This window comes from Theropithecus gelada, chromosome 4 (assembly GCF_003255815.1).
Source record: "Theropithecus gelada isolate Dixy chromosome 4, Tgel_1.0, whole genome shotgun sequence".
NCBI classification, from domain to species: domain Eukaryota; kingdom Metazoa; phylum Chordata; class Mammalia; order Primates; family Cercopithecidae; genus Theropithecus; species Theropithecus gelada.
In genome coordinates this window covers 37,707,384-37,728,923 of record NC_037671.1, presented here as the reverse complement: position 1 = coordinate 37,728,923, position 21,540 = coordinate 37,707,384, and the positions used below count along the sequence as shown (strand labels likewise).

Sequence of the window (21,540 nt, the reverse complement as noted above, 5' to 3'; positions counted from 1 at the left end):
AGTCAAATCAACTGGTGACTTCAGGCTCCTGGTTGCTGCAGTGTCAGTGTGTGTTCTAGCAATGGTGGCCCCCAAATGATACCATTTTCCCATTCAGCCCTGGAGGTGAGAATGGCTTCCTGCAGTTACTCATCTCTGGATGACTTCTATTTCCCCCTGTTGATCTTTCAGTACTTCCAATACTTTTGCAACGACTCCCTGCAGTACATTCCCCATTTGGAACTATTTAGCTGTAGTTTTTTCCTGACTAGATAAACACATACTCTGTTACATACCCTGACCTGGCCTCGCACTGCAGACAAACCCATGGCTGCTGGGGGCTGGGCTCTACTGGACCCCTGGGGAAATGGAACCACAGGAAAGACAGGAGAGAACCGGGTGGCAGCACAGGAGAGGAAAGCCATGACCTCTCGTGGTGATGAAAAACTGGCTTTGATCTATTGAGTCCTGCATCCGCCTCCTCCAGGGGCCTTCCCGTTCCCCAGAGCCCAGCTGCTCCACCAGGGTACCACACATCCTTTGTACCCTCACACCCCAAATTCTCTCTGCAGGGTGGAAATGGCACAGTCGTCCACCCGACTGACAAGTGGTGAGCAAAGCGAGGTGGACGCACAGGAGGGCTTTGGCACCCAAAGCCTCCTTTGCCCTCCAGTACTGGATGTGGAGGAGGTGTGGAGCCCTGTCAGCCCCAGGAAAAACATTCAAGTAACTGAGTCAGCTTCCAGTTGGCTCTTAAATATTTAATTCCCATTTATTTAAAGTTTCGTCAGTCTGTGTACACTATTTATATTAAAAACACAGGAAGCTGGGGCTCCTAGCAAAAATATACATTTCAATTTTGGAGATTGTTCAGACACTGAGAAGAGCTGTATCCTCAGCACCAGACCCAGGTCGGGGCAGGGGTCGGGGTAGGGATGCGGCACGTGGTGGGGGAGGGGGAGGTGGGTCCCAGCAGCCGTCCCTTCATAGCCTTGGCCTGAAAGGAAGCACCCCAACCCCCATCAGCTGGGTGGGTGGGGAGCTGGAAGAATCCTGCCAGTAGAGAGTGATCCTGGGGCATGGAAGGGAGGCCACAGCGCCAGTAGGGGCAAGGGCTGAGCACTTCCACCCAGAGTCACACACAGAATGGCCCCTTGGGAGGGAGGACCAGGCAGGACCCAGTAAGCCTGGGCTCGAACTCCAGCTCTCCTACCTCTGTGCTCTGAGACTACAGCCAGCCCCTTGCCCCTGCAGGCCTGGAGGGCTCTGCCCTACTCAGACATGGCATGCCCAGCTGTGCTTTGGCCCTGTTCTGAGGTGAGCGCACCTCAACCTGGAAGCAGGGGAAGGCAGGGACCAGCGGTGTGGGACTGGTCCCACAAGGTCCCCGGACACCAGAGGCTGTGCAGGGAGACTTCTAGGTGGCCAGCTGGGCTGAGTAAAGGGGAAGAGGAGGGCGGCAGAGCTGTTGGGACAAATGGACATCAGAATGAACAGGCTCAGTTTATCCCAGGAAGCTCCCACTGGGAGCAGGTGCTGGGCTGACTCAGCAGGACCTGCAGGACTCCTGCCTCCCCAGAGACCTGGCCCAGCCCTGCCTGCCCACCTGCAGGCCCCTCTCTCCGGGTTCTCACTTGCCTCAGGGAGGGAAGGGAGGTGCATGGAGCCTGCAGGTAAAGTGATTTCAGTGCTTGTGTGTGTGCTGGAGGGGGCAGTTTCAGGGAGAGTGGGGCCTGAGCTCCCATGGAGCCAGCTAGAGAAAGGAGCAGTAGGATGTGAGGCCAGGCCCTGGCCCTGGGTGCCGACATAATGTGGGTGGCTGCTACTGGGCAGGGGGGCAGTGGGTATGCTGGCGGAAGGCCTGCCCTGAGCTCTCCCTGGCCTGACCCCAGAACTGAGACCCCCAGTCCTAGGGGCAGAATTGCGTGTGCTGCTTCCTCCAACCACCAACCCCTCCTCCTTCTCTTGAGACTTGCTCCTCTTCAATGAGGTGGGGGCCTACCTGGAGGGAACCCTGCCTACTTCCAAGCTGGGAGACTGCCGTCCAGCGGCCAGTGGAGGGAGCCATCAGCAACACTGGCCTGGCAAACCAGTGTGAAGAAGATGGAAGGACGCTGGGTGTCAGTGGAGCTGAGGAGTGCTGCTGGAGCAGGATCAGTTGGGTCAGTGGGTGGCCTCAGCCTCGGAGGAGCAATTACAGTCTTGGGGAGGCATCTGGCTCTCAGCCTGGGCCTCCTGCCCACTGTCCTTTACAGCGGGGACCCTAAGACTACAGGCTGCTACAGTCAGTCCAGGCCATGCTCAGCCTTCCCTGGAACCCAGGCCCAGACAGTTTAGTGTTTCTTTGGATGGCTCAAGTCTTTTGCTCTGAAGACAGGAGACAGAAGTGAGGACCCTAAGACTGCAGGTGCATTGATGGGGCAGAGGGCAGGCCCCACTCCCTTCTGCTCCTGGAGAAAGCGTGTGCAAAAGCAGAGGTCCTGTTCTATGCTGCTGGTGAAATCATACAAAACATCTCACAGAATAAGAAAGGAGGACAGACATGGGGGTTGGAGAAAGGGAGGGCAAGGGAGAAGGGAAGAGGAGAAGCCTACAGAAAGGAAGAAATAGAGTAAGCGAATTAGAAAGGAAAGAGGAACTGAGAAAGAGGGAGACAACAGACAGGAAGAGAGCTGACTGGAGGAAGCGGGAGAGAGGGCACAGGGAGCCAGAGGCGGTGGGTGTCATGTGTCTGACAGCGAGCATGGGACTCCGCTGCTCCAGGCCAGGTGCTCAAGGGCTGGTCAACGGAAAAGTCACGTGGGTGGGCCCCTCCAGTGCCGGCCCCACTGGAGCCTGCAGGGAGGCCTGGGTGCCGCCCTTAGTACATGTCCTTGTAGATCTCCTGGAGCAGAGGGTGCAGCGAGGTCTCGGTCTCGGTCTTCTTGATCCGCTGCATCATCTGCGCATGCTCGGTGACCAGCTGCCGCAGGTCAGCCATCTTCTGCAACAGCTTGGGGAAGAGGTACTGGGCATCGGGGTGGTTGGCCTGCAGGTGGAATTCGAGGGCACGCAGGATGGTGTCCTGGATAGCCTCCACCTGTGGAACGTTCATGAGGCCTGGCCGGTCTGTGGGGACACAGGGCATGCCAGGGAGCTCAGAAAGGCAGTGGAGCTCCCCTACCTCCACCCCAAGAGGTGACTTGGCCCAGGGGACAGCAGGCCTCCTTGGCCGTGACAGACCAAGCCCTGTCCCGTCAGCAATGCTCCACTGGGTGTTCTAGTCTCCCTACCCCTGGTCTTAATCCACTTCTTTCGTTTTTTGCCAATGGTTTTTTCCCCCCCCCGCCCCGATTAGGCAACATAGTATCGTGGTTAAGAGACTCAATGCTTAATTCAAATCCTGTGTCTGCCACAGCCTATAGATGAAGCTATGGGCAGGTCACTCAGCCTCTCTGATGTGTAAAATGGAGATAGAAAACATTCTTCCTGCACAGGTTTGTTGTGAGGATCAAGTGAGTCATTATCGATGAAAAGGAACAGTGCCTGGCATGAAGTAAGCTCTAGGCCACGGTTAGTTAGCACAGTTATTATTGTATTTATTGTGTTGGAATTTAAAAAATGCAGAGACAATGCAGACAATTTTTCCACCCCACATTAACATGACAGCATACTGCCTGTTAGTCCTTTTCCTTTTTTTTGAGACAGGGTCTCGCTCTGTCACCCAGGTTGGAGTGCAGTGGTGGGATTTTGGCTCACTGCAACCTCCACCTCTCCGATTCTCCTGGCTCAGCCTCCCAAGTAGCTGGGATTACAGGTGCGTGCCACCACATCTGGCTAATTTTTTGTATTTTTAGTAGAGATGGGGTTTCACCATGTTGGCCAGGCTAGTTTCAAACTCCTGACCTCAAGTGATTCGCCTACCTTGGCCTGCCAAAGTGCTGGGATTACAGGCGTGAGCCACCATGTCTGGCTGAGTCTCTTTTCTATCTCCACCTCCATCTACATACATAATGAGATGGAGCTAATCCTGCATGGTCAGTCAGTGCCTTGCATGTTCCACTGCGAAGATCAAAGGGACACTTCCCCACACTGTCAGAGCTCAGGCACAGTGCCCTGCAGCGTGGGCCAGCCCCCAGGACGACTGGGTGTGCCGGGCCAGCCCGCCTGCCACACTCTCACTCACCTCCACACAGAATGATGGCCGCAATGAATAGGGCCAGGTCACTGTCGTCAAGTTCCAGGGCGTTGAACTTGACAGCAAATTCAAACTTGGGCTCAATGATATCACTGAAGGGTTTGCGGAGGCTGCGCAGGAACTCGCGGGTGACAAAGCCACTGCCGTTGGCTACCAGCAGCCCATCCTTGTTGACGATGGAGGCCAGCATGGCGAAGATGGCCTCGTGCACGCCATACTTGAGAAGGGTAACCTGGTCGTTGAGGAAGAGGCTGCTGAAGCTGGGGATGCTCTTGGCGAACTCGGTGAGCTCCCGCACGGTCTCCACCGTGGTACACTGGCAGCGGTAGAAGACGTGCACGCTGATCTCCTTGTAGGGAGGCAGGCCGTTCACCAGCTGCTTCCACACCAGCCCCTTCTCTGCCTGCCACAATGTCTCGATGTCGTGGATCACAAAGGGCTGAAAACCAGGCCCTGTTAGAGACCAGGATTCGGGAGACCCCCACCCTGTGCTCCCCATATCCCTTGCCTGCACCATGAAGTTGAGGGAGGGAGAAGGCCTGGCTCTCCCAGGAGTCAGGCAGGCAGCAGTGGGACCCAGAGCCCAGGATACTGCCAGGCCGAGCAGCAACACTCACCGCTGTGTGGCTGGCTTTGCCAGTGAGGATGCTGCGGGCCTTCTTTTTGGTCATGTTGAAGTTTTTCAGGTAGGCATTGTAGATGTGCTTGGAGAAGGCCTTCAGATCGGCCACCTGTGGGTTGTACTGGCTCCCCTCATTTGCCGTCAGCCCCGCCACCAGCTTCCTCTTCTCAGCCTCCGGCATCCGGCCGAAACGGATAGCTGCACAAGGAAGAGGGCAGTCAGCAAGGAGCCCAGGCAGGCCCCAGCACCTCTGACATCCCCATCCCTTTACAGGTGCATGGGCCAAATCCTTTTGGAGCCCAGGGCCCCCAGAAGCTCTAGAGTCAGCAAGGTGGGAATGCTGGGGTGGCCCCTCCAGATTGCAAGCTCCACAAGACATGATTTTTTTGGGGGGTGTATCTTTGCAAGAGCAGTGATTTTGTCTGTTTTGTTCACAGTGCCCAGAACACAAGGGCTCTAACATACTGAGTGACTGAGCTACTCTGACTGGGGTAAGACAGACTTTGGTGACAAAGGCCTGGGTGTGAGTTCCAGCTGAGCAGTTTACTAGCTGTGTGACTTGGGGCAGACTCCTTCACTTTTCTTTTTCTTTTTTTTGAGACAGAGTCTTGCTCTGTCTCCCAGGCTGGAGTACAGTGGCACGATCTCGGCTCACTACAACCTCTGCCTCCCGGGCTCAAGCAATTCTCTGCCTCAGTCTCCCAAGTAGCTGGGATTACAGGTGTCCGCCACCATGCCCGGCTAGTTTTTGTATTTTTTTTTAGTAGAGACGGGGTTTCACCATCTTGGCCAGGATGCTCTCGAACTGCTGACCTCAGGTGATCCACCCGCCTTGGCCTCCCAAAATGCTGGGATTATAGGCGTGTGCCACTATGCCCGGCTTTTTTCTTTTCTTTTTTTTGAGACAGGGTCTCCACTCTTGTCCAGGCTGGAGTACAGTGGCAAATCATGGCTCACTGCAGCTTTGACCTCCTTGGCTAAAGTGATCCTCCCACCTCAACCTTCTGAGTAGCTGAGACTACAGGTGCATGCCACCACCAAGCCTGGCTGTTTTTTTTTTTTTTTTTTTTTTTTTTTAGAGACACGGTCTCACTATGTTGCTCAGGCTGGTCTTAAACTCCTGGACTCAAGCAATCCTCCTGCCTGCTTGGCCTCCCAAAGTGATGGGATTACAGGTGTGAGCCACTGCACCTGGCCACTTTTCTTTTTTAATCAGAAAAATGAGGCTAATACTTTTAAAAATGTACTGAGTTATTAGATTAAATAAGAATCCTCACATAGTAAGCACTCAAAAATTGTTGTCATTAGTAATTAAGTAGGATACGAATGCGACTTCTCTCAGAGTTAGCGTGAGGAGAGGGATTCAGTTAGTTCTGAGATTTCCTAGGAAAGGAGTCAAACCCAGACCTGCCAGACCCCATTACCCAGGAGAGCCGCAAATGGAGGGCTCAGGTCCTGCTACCCTCTAAGATGCAAGGCAGTTAGGGCATCCCTGGGTAAAAGCTGGCCAAGCAGCTAACCTGCCTGTCAAGATCACAAGAGGCTCTCCCCTGTCCTCTAGGGGTCTGACTCAGAGAGGTACTAAGGGGACAGGTGGGCTTTGCAATATCCTACCCTAGGAGTCCGAAGACAAGGCTCTGCAGGAGGCCTGGAGCACAGGGCAGAGAAGGCTTTGTCTCTGGGGAGTGGCTGACCTCCAAGAAACTTCTGCCTGGCTCCTGGCAGTTGACAGATGTGGTCACTTACTGGCTACTGCCTGCCTTCTATAACCAAGAAGGGCCAAGGGGATCCCTGGCCTTGGCAGTAGCTTTCATGCTGCGTCAGGTCATCTGAGACAGGCTTGAGTTTCTGGGACTGGTGTTCCCCAAATTGTTCAAGCTGTTATCAATTCTCAGTTCCCTTCTGGGCCAGAATGGGTAAACCTCAGGTACAGGGAGGTAGAGACTACCCCAGGCCTGGGACCATGGTAGATGCTGGCAGTCTGAGGAACTGGCAGGTCTTAGGCTCTAAGACCCAAGGTCCAGATCAGCAAAGCCAACAGCCAACAGCCATGGTGCTTACTGTGTGCCAGGCACTGCTCTACAGGCGCCCCCTCTGGGCTGCCCCGAGGGCTCCCTGGACCCTGGTTTCAGGCTGTGTGGAGCCAGCAGCCTGTGTTGCCCTGGTCAGCTCTCACCGTTGTGTGACATGCCCAGTGCCAGGCACTTCTGGAAACGGCAGTACTGACACTTGTTGCGGTTCTTCTTCTGAATCTTGCAGCTGCGCTCACACTTCTCGTACTCCAGCTTCATGCGGATCGTCCGACGGAAGAAGCCCTGAGGCACCAAGAACAGGTGAGGAAAGGCCACCAGGAGGTGGGGGGAGGTTGTGCCAAAGGGCCTGATAATGCATACTCCTGAAATTTGGAAGTAATGAGGAGAAATTTTTTTGGAGGGGAGATGGAGAAGGAAAATAAATAATTCTGAAACTTTAATTAAAACTATTTTAGGTTGGGCGCAGTGGCTCACGCTTGTAATCCCAGACTTTGGGAAGCCAAGGTGGGCCGATCACCTGAGGTCAGGAGTTTGAGACCAGCCTGGCCAAGATGGTGAAACCCCGTCTCTACTAAAAATACAGAAAAATTAGCCAAGTGTGGTGGCACACCCCTGTAATCCCACCTACCCAGGAGGTTGAGGCAGGGAAATCTCCTGAACACGCGAGGCAGAGGTTGCAGTGAGCCAAGATCGCGCCATTACACTCCAGCCTGGACAATAATAGTGAAACTCTGTCTCAAAAAAACAAAAAACAAAAAGAACACAACTATTTTAAATGCCTAAAGAAGTCCTAAAGCTTCTTTGTTGGGGCTGGGCAGAGTGGCTCACGCCTGTAATCCCAGCACTTTGGGAGGCCGAGACAGGTGTATCACCTGAGGTCAGGAGTTCAAGACCAGCCTGGCCAACATGGTGAAACCCCATCTCTACTAAAAGTATGAAAATTAGCCAGGCATAGTGGTGTGTACCTGTAATCCCAGCTACTCTGGAGGCTGAGGCAGGAGAATCTCCTGAACCCGGGAGGTGGAGGTTGCAATTAACTGAGATCACGCCACTGCACTCCAGCCTAGGCGACAGAGCAAGATTCCATCTCAAAAAAAAAAAAAAAAAAAAGCTTCATTGTTAGTTTGGTAACATAAGATTGTCTCACGGCTAACTTGGTTTCTCATAAATTTATCTGGTTCTGTATATTTGTGAGGTGGTGGTTCAATAAAATAATCGTGAGATTTTGATGTGTGTGAAGTTAGGAAGGATCCACAAATGTCAGTGGAAAAACAAATGTCTGTCCTTTTTCTCAAAGAGTCCCCTTTGAGCTTTGAGAAACAGGAAACCCAGACCTCAGCCCAAGACCCTCATTCTGTCCTGCCTGCCTGGCCCCCAGGGGGGCACAATCACCCACAAAGCTGGGTCAACACAGGTGCCTGGCAGGGTAGGCTTGACAAGGGAACTCCCTCCTCTCCTGCAGTGCCCAGAGCTGAGGTCTGGAGCCCAAGGGTCTGGCTGCCTCCTGGGCAGGAATTCTGCAGTGGACACAGTCAGGGCCCTACCCCAAGGCAGGGAAAGCTTTGTGGAGGGTCAATTCACCACGTGACCAGTGCCTCAGTGGCCAGCGACCACTCCCCCGAGTCCGTACCTTGCACCCCTCACATGCATGGACGCCGTAGTGGAAGCCCGATGCCTTGTCCCCGCACACCCGGCACTCCATGTTGAGGCTGCCACACGAGGCCCCGTCACAGCCCATCTGCAGCTGGTCCAGCAGTGAGGGTGGCGAGGAGCTCCGGGAGAGGTCTGCGGACACACGATGGAGGGGCAGCTCCACACGCTGCCAGGCCTGGAAGCCAGGGCGTGGGAACAGCCCCACAGCCCTCAGCTCAGTCACTTAACAGCTGTGTGGACTCAAGGAGTCAACTTTTCTAAGGACCAGTTTCTTCACCTAGAACCTGAACCAGGGGTATTGACAGCTTCTCTGGGAGGACGGGCAAAAAGTCTCCACAGTGCTTCTCCCAGAGCCTAGCATACAGAAGATGTTCAGTACACGGCAGCTATTACCACTGGGGTTGGGTCAAAGGCTTCCTGGGCTGAACTCACTATGCGGCAGCAGTAGGGAGGAAAATGGCTGTGTTTTGGGAGGAGGAAAGCAAGAGGGAGAAAGCAGACACACAATCTTTAGATGGCCCTTAGGAAGCAGCTCTCCCGGTTCAGAGGTTGCCACTGTGTGGCCCACGTGGAGATGTGTGCAATGTGTTTTGCAGAAACTGCAGGACTGTAGACCTCTGCAGAGCTAGCCTCCCCACCATCCCCCAGAGGAAGTTCTATTCTTGCATAGACTCCAGGGATGCTGTAAACAATCTCTCAAGAAGCTCACGTTCATTCCCATGAAACTTCTTGCTTGAGTAGAACAGCTTAGGTATCAGTCATATTGATTAAGAACACACTGAATTTCTCCAGGTTTTTCTATCAAATGTATAGATGTTTGAACCACAGGGTGTTGAGTGTATTGGTGGGGAAGGCAGTTTGCTAAGGCTATGACTTCAGGATACACCTGCTGTCAGATGATTTCCTAAGAACTGCTATGAATCTCTTCCCAGTGCCCTTTGGACACTCAGAAATGATCTCTTCATCTTGGAAAGGGGACCTGAACTAAGCCTCAGCTTCCTGACTCCTAGCCCAGAGCTGGTTTCATGGCCTCACATACCAGCTGTCCTGCTTCTGCCATGATGATCGTCCAACCTCTGCACTCTTCTCTAATGACTGAGCAACCTCCCCAAAAGCAGGTGCCAAACCTCCAAACCAGAGAATCAGCCATTTTGAGTAGAAGGGGACATCAGCGGGACCCAAGCCATGGAGATGAACCCAGACTAATGTTTTCCAGGCCTGCAGTAATACCTCTCTACTATACACGCCAAGCAACCTTCATTTCCCCACCATGTGAGTAACTATCCACCTGCTACCGACCAAAGTGCACTCCATCCTCCCCACACGGTCTCCCCACTCCCCCAGCTTCCCCTTGGGTCCTAGAAGTGGCAGCAGGAAAGCCTCCTTCCCCTATCCTGGCCACAGGAGGGGGAGCACAAGAAGCACCCAACCGTGGCAGAGAGGACCCAGTGGGCTGCTCCCCTCCTGGCTGGTGAGGTTTAGGGGTGACACAAGTCTCTGGTTCCTAAAATGGCCTGTCTTGTCCTGGCACCTTAGCTCCCAACTTCAGTCATTCCAAGGTGTGTAACTGTTCCTCTTGACCCAGACTGGGAGAGTGGGCTCCCTCCATCTCTCGGGCCTGGGAGGGAAAAGCTGTGCTCTGGGAGGGTGAAGCTGCTTTGGTCTTCTCAGGCCTTTGTCACCGCCTGACATATCCTGTGTGTGTTCATTGTTGGGAGCCACCCACTAGACATAAGGGCCACAAGGCCAGGAACTTTGTCCACCAGGGCACCAGCGTGGTCTGGCACTGAGAGCTGTGTGAGGTGCTGGGCACGCAGCAGGCACGTGATAGCTCTCTGCACAATTGGCAGTCCTCAGGCTGCCTGGGTGTCCTGACAGAAGCACCAACTGGCTGACGGGGCTGGGCAGGACCTGCCACTCCTGGAGGCATTATAACAGGGACAATAAAACTCACAGCACCGGATGTTGGAAGAAAAAGAGAGAACATGACAGAAACCCTTTGTGGACGCCCACGCAGATGCTGGGGCAGGCAGGGTTTCTGGCATTTCCTCCTTGAATCTGTGCAGTCCATGAGCATATGCTTGCGTTGTGGCATTTCTTGTAATTTTGTTTTTGTGGCCTGCACGTCTGCTTCCTCTGCTAGACTCTGCATATCTCTACTCACGTTCCCTTTGGATCTCGGCGCTCACTTCCACCACCGAGTCTTGTCCACGGTGGCCAATACCCTTAGATTATTCACACCTCCTGCAGGTGCCTTTCTCTTCCTCCCTGTGGCCATGGAAAGTCAGCAGGTGTCTAGTCATTTGGTTGCTGTTGGCACTGCACGTGACAATGTCACCCTCTGTGTTCACTCAAAAGACACATGATAAGCACCTTCTATATGCAGGGCAGGACCTAGACTCTGCCCTCAAATAGCTGAGGTAAGAAAGTAACAGCAGGGCCAGGCGTTGTGGCTCACGCCTGTAATCCCAGCACTTTGGGAGGCCGATGCGGGTGGATCATGAGGTCAAGGGATTGAAACCATCCTGGCCAACATGGTGAAACCCTGTCTCTACTAAAACTATAAAAATTAGCCAGGCACAGTGGCTCGTGCCTGTAATCCCAGCTACTCGGGAGGCTAAGGCAGGAGAATCACTTGAACCTGGGGGTGGGGGAGTGGAGACTGTAGTGAGCTGAGATCGTGCCACTGCACTCTTGCCTGGCAACAGAGTAAGACCGTCTCAAAAAAAAAAAAAAAGGGTAACGGCTGAGTGTGGTAGCTCACGCCAGTAATCCCAATACTCTGGGAGGCCAAGCCAGGAGGATCACCTGAGGCCAGGAGCAACGTAGTGAGACCCCGTCTCTACAAAAAATAAAAAAAAATAGTTGGGTGTCATGGCACCTGCCTATAGTGCCTGCTACTGAGGAGGCTGAGGCAGGAAGATCCTTGAGCCTAGAAGAGCTGTGATAGTGCCACTGTACACCAGCCTGGGTGACAAAGCATGACTGTCTCTACTTAAAAAAAACAAAAGGCCAGGTGCAGTGGCTCATACCTATAATCCCAACACGCTGGGAGGCTGAGGCGGGAGGATCACTTGAGCCCAGGAGTTTGAGACCAGCCTGGCAACATAGTGAGACCCCGTCTCTATAAAAAATTTAAATAACTAGCTGGGTGTGGTGGCACATGCCTGTGGGACCCGCTACTTGGGAGGCTGAGGCAGGAGGATTGCCTGAATGTGGGAAGATGACTTGAGCCTGGGAGGTCGAGGTTGCAGTGAGCTGTGATTGCACCACTGTACTCCAGCCTTTGCTGACAGAAAAAGACCTTGTCTCAAAAAAATAAACAAATAAATAAACAAGAAAAACAAGGAAAGGTAAGATGTAACTTAACTTACTATAACTCACTTGTGCCTACAGGAAAATAATAAAATAGAAAAAAAGAGAAAGAGACAAGAAAACTAGAACATGAGATAGAGTGGGGCAACACCAGGTAAGGGGCAGTAAGAGGTGCAGGATTTTGGAATGAGCCATCACCCATGCATGTGACTGTCACGGAAGGGGGCTGCTTCTCTCTCTGCTCAAAGAAAGGTGATGGCAGAATTCTTCCCATACTAGGGGCCAGGTTCTGAAGGTTCCACCACTTCCCCCACACCATGAAGTCCCGGGTAGAGGTGGGGGCAAGCAGGTGTCCCGCTAAAGGCACTCCACTGGACACCCATTTAATCTCACGTAAAACCTCAAAACAACCCTTCAAGATGGTCTTCTTACCCCCACTTTATAGGCAAGGAAGCCGAGGCTCCAAGGCTCAGAAGCTTAAGTAACTTGCTGATAGCAGCTGTGTTGATCTTACCTATCAACTTGATTAGGCCATGGTGTCCAGTTGTTTGACCAAACAACGTTGCTAAGAAGGTTTTTTTTTTTTTTTTTTGAGATGAAGTCTCGCTCTTGTCCCCCAGGCTGGCGTACAATGCACGATCTCAGCTCACTGCATCTCTGCCTCCCGGGTTCAAGTGATTCTCCTGCCTCAGCCCCCAGAGTAGCTGGGATTACAGGTGCTCGGCTAGTTTTTTTGGTATTTTTAGTAGAGACAGGGTTTCACCACGTTGGCCAGGTTGGTCTCAAACTCCTGACCTCAGGGGATCCACCCACCTCGGCCTCCCAAAGTGCAGGGATTACAGGTGTAAGCCACTGCGCCCGACCACTAGGAAGGTATTTTTTAGATGTAACTAACATTTAAATCAGAAGACTTTGAGTAAAGCAGATTACCTCCATAATGTGAGTGGCCCTCATCCAACAACTGAAGGCCTTAAGAAAAAAGACTGAGTTCAGCCAGGCGCAGTGGCTCAAGCCTGTAATCCCAGCACTTTGGGAGGCCGAGACAGGCGGATCACGAGGTCAGGAGATCGAGACCATCCTGGCTAACACGGTGAAACCCCGTCTCTACTAAAAAATGCAAAAAAAAACTAGCCGGGCGAGGTGGCGGGCGCCTGTAGTCCCAGCTACTCGGGAGGCTGAGGCAGGAGAATGACGTAAACCCGGGAGGCGGAGCTTGCAGTGAGCTGAGATCCGACCACTGCACTCCAGCCTGGGCGACAGAGCGAGACTCTGTCTCAAAAAAAAAAAAAAGAAAGAAAAAAGACTGAGTGCCTACCATGGCCCCACTGTGGAAGAGGAGATTCTGCCTCCAGGCTGCCTTTGGACTTGAACTGCAACATCAACTTCCCCGGCTCTCCAGCCTGCCTGCCTTGCAAAATTTGGACTTGCCACCCCCACAACTGTGTGAAACAATTCATTAAAACACATCTCTCTCTTTCAAAACACACACACACACACACACACACACACACACACACACACACACACAGGTTCTGCTTCTCTGGAGAACCCTGACTAACACAGTGACAGAGCAAGAATTACAACCTAGAACCGTGCAACTCCTGAAGCTGAGCTCTTAACCTCGGCATTCCACTACTGCACACATCTGCAGGTTCAGGACTACTAATCAATAACATTATTATGATAAATAACAGGACACAGTCACTGCTGAGGAGGTACTTGTCATTATCCAAACGTTTGGATTCAGTGTAAACACTAGCCCTCTCACCCAGAGAGTAAAGTATCAGTTTCACCATCTTTGATTACAAGTTCAGCAAATAGACACTATTGACCTTATTCACATCATTTGTGGCTGAGAGCTCTCCTGCATATCCAGTCTCCAATGCTGGGAGAATGCCGTTGTCATGGCTGTGAAGACAGCCAGGAGGCTCCCGATTGGTCTATTTACTTCGCTGGCAGAGCTCACAGGCAAACAGGTACCCAGCAGCTTCTGAAGTCAGGCCAAATTCTGCAGGGATTTGAGGCTGGGTTACTGAGCAGCCTCTTTACTTCTGTTGTCCTGTTTGCCTGAACTGAGCGCTCCCTGGGACAGGCACTCAGCCTTGTCCAACGCTGTATGGCCAGCCCTGGGCACAGTGCTGGGCCCAGCCTGACACCCACCAAGTGCCTGCCAAGTGAGGAGGTGCTGAGGCCAGGAGGAAGGAAACTTTATTTTCCTCTTTCTTTCTCAAGTGTGATTGGGATGGATGTCACTGAAGCAGGAGGGATGAGAAAGGGAATGGGATATGAACCCTGGCTCTAGCTGTCTCTACTCCTACATACCCACGGGACCTGGCAAGTGGGTTTCTGGAAACCTCAGTTTCCTTATTGATGGGAAGGTCTGTGCTGCCTGACTGGGGGGAGGGTGAGGAGAAGGTGCTTGGCAGGTGTGGAGCTCAGTATGTGCAGTGAGAGTCAGTGCCGAACTGCTGGGGGGATGGGGTCAGGGGTGACTGTGGAGCCTTCCTGCTGTTTCAGGGCTCAAAGCCATGCCCTGTCCTTATGGGTCCCTCAGGGGACTCCTGAGGCCAAAGTAATAACTCATGGGGGTGGGGCAGAGAACTAGCAGGTGCTGAGACCTGTGATGTGTCAGATACCGCCACTGACTCTCACCTGGCGGGCCCTCAGGCTGGGTAGGACACAGCCTGTAAAGGTGAAGACAGTGAGACTCGGAGAAGTGATGGCACTGGTGAGGGCTGCAGCTCACAGCGACAGACCTGGGATGCCTGCCCTGGTCTCTGCGATCTCAAAGCCCTTCTGCTCCGGACACATGATAAGGCTCTGTCTCCAGGGCCCCTCACCCCTCTTTTAAACAGTTAATTTTAACCTTAAAAAAGTACAGTTGCCTTTTAAATTATGAAAGTAGTACAGACTTGTGGAGAAAAATACAGAAGGGTATGCAGGATCTTGTGACAGAGCCTCCTTAACCACCATCCTGGTCCTCAGAGTTAGCCCCTGAGTCCTTCAGTATAGACTCTTCTGGTGCCTTCTATGAAACATAAGGATTTTGAACAATGGTATCCCCAACTTGTCAGGAACTTATTTAATATATACAAACCAGCCTCATCCTTTTCAATGACTCCAGAGTATTCCACCACATGGCTCTACCACAGTTTCTAGAACTGGTTCCCCACAGATGGGCACGTTCCTATTTTTGCTCTTATGAGCAGTCCTGCAGTAAATAAGCTAGTGTGGAAATCTCTGTGCACGCTGAGCAAGTACTTACACAGGACACGTTCCTAGAAGTGGGAATGCAGGGTAAAAGAAATGGCCAGGCATTGGTGGCTCACGCCTGTAATCCCAACACTTTGGGAGGCCTTGGGAGGCCAAGGTGGGCGGATCACCTGAGGTCAGGAGTTCGTGACTAGCCTGGCCAACACAGCGGAATCCCATCTCTACTAAAAATACAAAAATTAGCCAGGCATGGTGGTGCACACCTGAAATCCCAGCTGCTCGGGAGGCTGAGGCAGCAGAATCACTTGAACCTGGGAGGCGGAGGTTGCAGTGAGTCGAGATCGTGTGCCACTGCACTCCAGCCTGAGCGACAGAGTCAAGGTCTGTCTCAAAAAAAAAAAAAAAAAAATTGCACACTAAGAGGTGTTGGCCCACACTACCCTTTCACCCCTGGTGGTGGAAGAGCCAAATCCTCCCCACCCATCTGACAGGTGAAATGGCATCGCAACTTAAGGTGCTTTCTTTGAGTTGGTTAGACTGAAAAACCTGTCGGGTTTTCAGGCCATTTGTATTTGTCCCATTGTTACCCGTTTTGATTTTCCTGCTAGGTTGCTTGCCTTGTAGAATTTTGGGGAACTTTTCATACACTATGGCTTTAACACGTAGTGATTATGTCAAGTAACCTCTCTCCTGTTTCAGTGACTGAACAAGGAAGTCTTTCTACCTCCACTGTATCCATTTATTGATAAACAGAATCTATTAACACCACCTTATACATAGTACCATGTGACTGGTGAGGCAACCTCTGCCCTGGATGTTTCCTTGCTGTGCCCTAAATCCCACAACAAAGCTGCCTGAGAGGTCACTGCCATGCCTGCCTTACCCTACCCCTGCTCCCAGGCACCTCACCTGGCCTGCACGGGAACAGTGATGCTATTTGGGAAACAGCCCTGGTCCCAAGAAGGGGTGTGGAGGAAACTCCAGGACAGAACACTGCTCTGCAGGGAACTTCCATCTGCCTGGTCTCAGATGTGGGGATGAGGTGGGCCATGGCAGGCAGCATAACCACAAACCCTGTGGCCGTCTCTTCTCCTTGCATTCATCCTTGCATCTAGGTGACATCCCACACTCATTCTTAGTCCCCACTGTCTTCCCTTTGCTTTCTAACCCTCCCCACCTTCTTCAGATTTAGAACAGTATGTGCTACTGGCACTGAGTGAATGATCACTCCTGGTTAGCTATTCCTCTCTTCTGAGACAGGCTGTGTCTCCAAAGCCATCCCAGTTACCAGCCAATAGACAGGAAGTTGGTTACTCGGGGAATGGGGGACGACTTCACTTTGGCCCTAGAATCACATTAAGCCTATTTTGGTCACTCCCAGGTGATCCTGGGTGAGATTAGAAGGACTGAATGATGGCTCTATACTTCCTCCACCCAACTCTATACACTGAAGAGGAAGAACTGCAAAATTCTGGGACTTGCTTTGCAGGTTCAAGGTGCACGTGTGGCTCAAGGATTCAGACCCATCTTAGCTACAGACCCAAACAGAAGCCTGTGCTACCTCCACAGCCTCCACCCTGCCTTAGCTTGGACACCAACTGCCTCCTCCTGCTCCCATGCAGTCACAGGGGTCCAGAGCCCATTCCTGTGGTGTGGGCTTGCTCCTCTGCCTGAGTCACCGCATTTGGCTAGGATCTCCTGCAGCTGAAAGCAGCAGCGAGTGCACGGTGTCTACTCCCAGCAGTACATCCTTATGACCCTGAGTTCCTTCTGAGGGAAGGAGTGAGGATGAGCTGGATGTGTAGGCCTGCAGCACTTGGGTAAGGATAGAAGTGAAGGGAGAAAGCAAGAAGCAGAGGGATCAGGCCAAGCGCGGTGGCTCGCGCCTGTAATCCCAGCACTTTGGGAGGCTGAGGCGGGTGGATCGCTTGAGCCCAGGCCAACATGGTGAAACCCCATCTCTACTAAAAAATACAAAATATAGCCAGGTGTGGTGGTGCACTCCTGTAATCCCAGCTACTCTGGAGGCTGAGGCAGGAGAATCGCTTGAACCCAGGAGGCAGAGGTTGCAGTGAGCTGAGATTGTGCCACTGCACTCTAGTCTGGCCAACAGAAGGAGATTTTGTCTCAAAAACCACAAACACAAAAAAGCAGAGGGAACTGCAGAAGGGAAAGCCAGGGGCTGCATGGATTCTGGATGCTTTTGAAGGTGAACATAACATGATGATGCTGAAGATGACAGAACAGTACAGGGTACTAGAGAAAACTGTCTACACTGCTGATAAATAAAGGGGAACCAACAAGTGAGACAGGAGAAGCTACAACTGCTTGGCTGTGTAAAAATAATATTAGTTGACTTATTCATAGTAACTGCTTAGCAATTTTATCTAATTACGATGCAGCTCAATGATGATGTGTATAATTATTGCAGACCAATGGAACTGATAACAATCCCAGGTACAGCTGATCTTTCTAGTGTGCTGTTAGTAGAGATTGGTCTCAGATTCCTTGTGGTAACGGTGGTGGGAATACTAATAATGATGATGATGTGTGTTACAAATGCCCACTCATTTAATTCTCACAAGAGCCCATATCCACATCACCTACCATCCTCTGGCCTGTTTTACAGAAGGAAGTGGTACACCTTGCTCCAGGCCCCACTGCTGGTGAGTGGCAGAGCAGATCCCCACCGCACTGGGCGTGAACCCAGGCTTCTGGCTCCAGTCCTTCAGCACTCTGCTACTCTGCGCCCCACATGATGGTGTTCACAGTGGGCCAGGATCCCCACTGCACTGGGCTGTGCCTCCTCTGCCCCGTGTCCCCTGCCAGTCCTCTCCTCACCTGTGTAGCTGCTGGAAGGAAGTGCATGCTGTGGTCCCCCATTGAGCTCTGGGGCTCCTTCTGCCTCTGCCACTTCCTCTTTCTCCTCCTCTTCCCGGACCTCAGGGGCTTCCTCCTGTGGCTGCTCCATGGCTGATCTCCCCTCGGCGCCACGCCTGCAGGCCCGGTCATAGCTCTGGCATTGTCTGGGTCTGAACGCAGATGGACCTCTACAGGGTGGTTCCCATCAGCCTTGGCAGAGGAGAAGACAGGAAGAGGTCAGGTGAGGCAGTGACGAGGAAGAGGATGGTGGGAGTGGGGCACGCTTGGGGGCTGCTGTCATGGAGGGGGTTCTTCTGCTCCTGCTCCCTCCCCAGTCCCTGCAGTGCTATCCCATGGTCTCTGTTCCTTGTATCACAAGTCACCTGCCCTATCACCCTTCCCACCTGGCTCTCGTAGTGGGTTTGTGGGGTTCGGAGCAGGCTCCATAAACCAGAGAGGTGACACACCACTGTGCCACCCTTCCCTGCCTCCTCTGTTGCCTCCTGTTCTGAGTCTTCAGGAAGCACATTGGAATGACTTGAGGGGCTTTTCCCAACTCTCCAGCCCACCTGGAGATCCATATATGCATCATGCCTCCCATCCCCGACCCTGTCCCTACCAGCACTCAGGCCCAAGAATCACGGCTCTCCTGTGCTACTGTTCCTGAAGGGATGAGTCCCATCCTTTCAGTGGTTGGGTGTGGAAAAAAGACATAAAGTCCTGCTGTTCTCGGCTCATGTTGACAGATCTGCAACCATGGCCCTGCTCTAGACCTGCCAACTTGGCTGTACACTGTAGTCACTGGGGAGTTTTTAAAAAGACAGATGCCTGGTCCCAACCCCAGAGATTCTCCTTTGATTGGTTTGGGGAGCAGCTTGGACATTGGGGTTCTTATTTTTTAATTGTCCTGGTGACTGTAACGTGCAGCCAAGTTTGAGAACCACTACCAGCTTCACAGCACAGTAACTTCCAGCTGGTAGTAAATCATCCCCCTCAAAACATCTTAAGGCTACACATTCATTTCCACCAGGCCTTCCCTTGCTTGGACTTAACAATAACCTCGGGGCCTACTTGAGGGTGGAGGCTGGGAGGAGGAGAGGAGCAGAAAAAATAACTATTGGGTACTAGTCTTAGTACCTGGGTGATGAAATAATCTGTATAACAAACCCCTGTGACACAAGTTCACCCATATAACAAACCTGCATCTATACCCTGAACCTGAAATAAAACAATACAAAACTCTTAGCTGTTTTCTGGTGTTTTTGTTGTTGTTGTTGTTTTTTGAGACAGTCTCACTCTGTCGCCTAGGCTGGAGTGCAGTGGTGCAATCATGGCTCACTGCAGCCTTTATCTCCTGTGCTCAAGTGATCCTCCCACCTCAGCCACCCAAGTAGTTGGGACCACAGGCGTGCACCACCACACCAGCTAATTTCTGTATTTTTTTAGAGATGGGGTTTTGGTATGTTGCCCAGGCTGGTTTTGAACTCCTGGGCTCAAGCAACCTGCTCACTTTGGCCTACCAAGGTGTTGGAATTACAGGCATGAGCCACTGTGCCTGACTTAAAAATAATTTGAATTATAATAAAATAAGAAGGCAAACTTAATAATGTGGAAGATGAGAGGGAGTGATCAACATTCAATCAGCTCAAGTCCCCTTATTTTTCAAAAGATGTCTCAAGATGCCGACGTATAATTTCCAAATTATTACAGTAGAGTGGGAAAACCTGGAAAAGGTCATGTAAACCTCTAGCTTTGTGACTGAGGAAGCCTCACAGACAGGAGCAGACCACAGAGACACAACTAAATGAATGTGGGATCTTGGACCAGATCCCCAAAGCAGAAAGAGGGCAGTGGCAGAAAAACTGGTAAGGTCTGAACAGCACACTGACTTTGGTTAATAGTATTGTACCAGCGTTCCTTTATGTAAGATTTAGTGTGAGTTGGGTAAAGGATATGTGGGGACTCTATGATCTCTGCAACTTTTCTGTAACACCAAACTTTTTTCAAAACAGAGTTAGAACAAAAAAAACTTTTTAAAAATTTGGTTTTCTGGCTTCTCTTGAAAATTGGGCAGACCTGGACCCTGGGCACCTGCAGGCCTCTGGCACCCACCCCCAGAGCCAAGCAATGCTGCCCACTGGCATGATCTCCACTAGTGGCAGTTTCTCCCCTGTGGGCTCTTTACTCATTACACTGCATTGCAGGGACTTGAAAGTTTGTTTAATATACATCAGTTCCTCAAGGATCAGTCCCTGACCACTCGTCCCCGGATGGAAAAAACTTGGAAAGTTTTAAACTTGGAAAGCACCAGACCCAGAGCACAGGAAATGTTCACAGGTGTTGTCCTGCTCACTCCGTGGCTTTCTGCAAGTGGTAGCTGGGGCAGTCACTCCTATTTCTCCCCAGCTCCCTTCTCCTTCCTTCTAAGTCTCAGTCTTCTCTGGATCAGCAAAGTGCCTACCTAAACATTCAGTTTCCCCAAGCTCTCTTGCAGCTACAGTGTTCACTGGCATAATTCTGATCAGCAATATGTGAACAGAAATCTAAAAGGAGGAGCTATTGAAAAAGCTATTATTTCCTAATAGAAAGAGACAAACTTCTGCCCTTTTCATCTTCCTGCCTGAAACAGGAATACTATGCCTAGAGGTGTAGCAGCTGCCTTTGGAGCAGCAGAAGACAGGGTAGGAGGGTGGGTGAAAAGTCCAAAAGCACCTGGCCACTGCGGCCTCTCAAAGCTGCTGGACCCGCCCTGCAATGCTGGCCTCCAGACTGCTTGTTAGGTGAAAAAAATCAAACTTGTTTTATTGATTGCCGGCACTGATTCCCGGATTTCTGTTGCATGTAACTGAACACAATCCTAATTTAAAATAGGAGACATAAAGACACTTAGCTCAAGAGTAGAGTGGGGTTCTGGGGTGGAAGTTGGCCACAATACTGGAAAAAGGACCCTGGCAATTACCGAGAGCAATGTGTGACTGCAGTGGCATTAGTCAGCTTTAAAAAAAAAAATAGCCGTTATCCAAATAGCAAGTACCAGAAGCACCGATTCTTTATGCTCCACCAGATTGAAAGCCTGGAGATGGAAGAAGCAGGGGAGGGTGAGAAGGGAGGGACCCCGGGAGGCCTCAGAAGGGATGAGTCCCAAGAGAAGGAGCAGCACTGGTGACAAGGGTCAGATGGTGGGACTCCTGAGAGCCATGGCGCAGTGGTGGCAGAGCCCAGGGTAAGTGGGATGAGGCAATGAGAACACACTCTGTTTTTGGACCCATGTGGCGTGGGTGTCAGTGGACACGGGGAAATGCACACCAGGCTGTGGTGATGAGAACCAGGAAGAGGGGGACATGAAGATGTGGGGTCCCCACTTAACAGGCAGTATCAGAGGAGGAAAAGCCACAGTACTGCCTGGTATATATAATCAACAACACAGCCTCTGAGCCTCTGGTGACCCTGAGGAGGACCTGATGGAGCTCCCTGTCAGGATCAAATCCTGGAGGGAGGGGAGAGAGCTGACTGAGCTCCCTGTATGCGTCACGCTCCCCCTCAAGCCTCGCCAGCCCCCATAAGGCCTTATAGGCCCCCCTTGCAGATGATAAAAGGGACAGGCCTGAGGATCCCAACAGGGCATCTTAGAGAACATGCTAGAGGATGAAGCAGAAAACAGCAGAGCTTTGGACACAGCGGGACTG

At 51.9% G+C, this 21,540-nt stretch overlaps 1 protein-coding gene across 4 annotated transcripts in view; it reads right to left on the bottom strand.

Annotated features, from left to right (window-relative positions):
• Nucleotides 1-730: 730 nt before the first annotated feature.
• The window catches only part of PPARD (peroxisome proliferator activated receptor delta), an 85,838-nt gene continuing 65,028 nt past the window's right edge, over nt 731-21,540 (bottom strand). For 3 of the 4 annotated variants that reach the window (XM_025383428.1, XM_025383427.1, XM_025383429.1), the window contains 6 exons: nt 17,834-18,064; nt 8,442-8,596; nt 6,955-7,093; nt 4,774-4,976; nt 4,145-4,595; nt 731-3,087 (listed from right to left, as the gene is read on the bottom strand). In XM_025383428.1, the coding sequence (XP_025239213.1) occupies nt 2,840-3,087; nt 4,145-4,595; nt 4,774-4,976; nt 6,955-7,093; nt 8,442-8,596; nt 17,834-17,963 (1,326 nt within the window). In that variant the 5' untranslated portion in view covers nt 17,964-18,064 and the 3' untranslated portion in view covers nt 731-2,839. The remainder of the gene's footprint in view (nt 3,088-4,144; nt 4,596-4,773; nt 4,977-6,954; nt 7,094-8,441; nt 8,597-17,833; nt 18,065-21,540) is intronic. The other variant, XM_025383430.1, reaches the window with a different exon arrangement.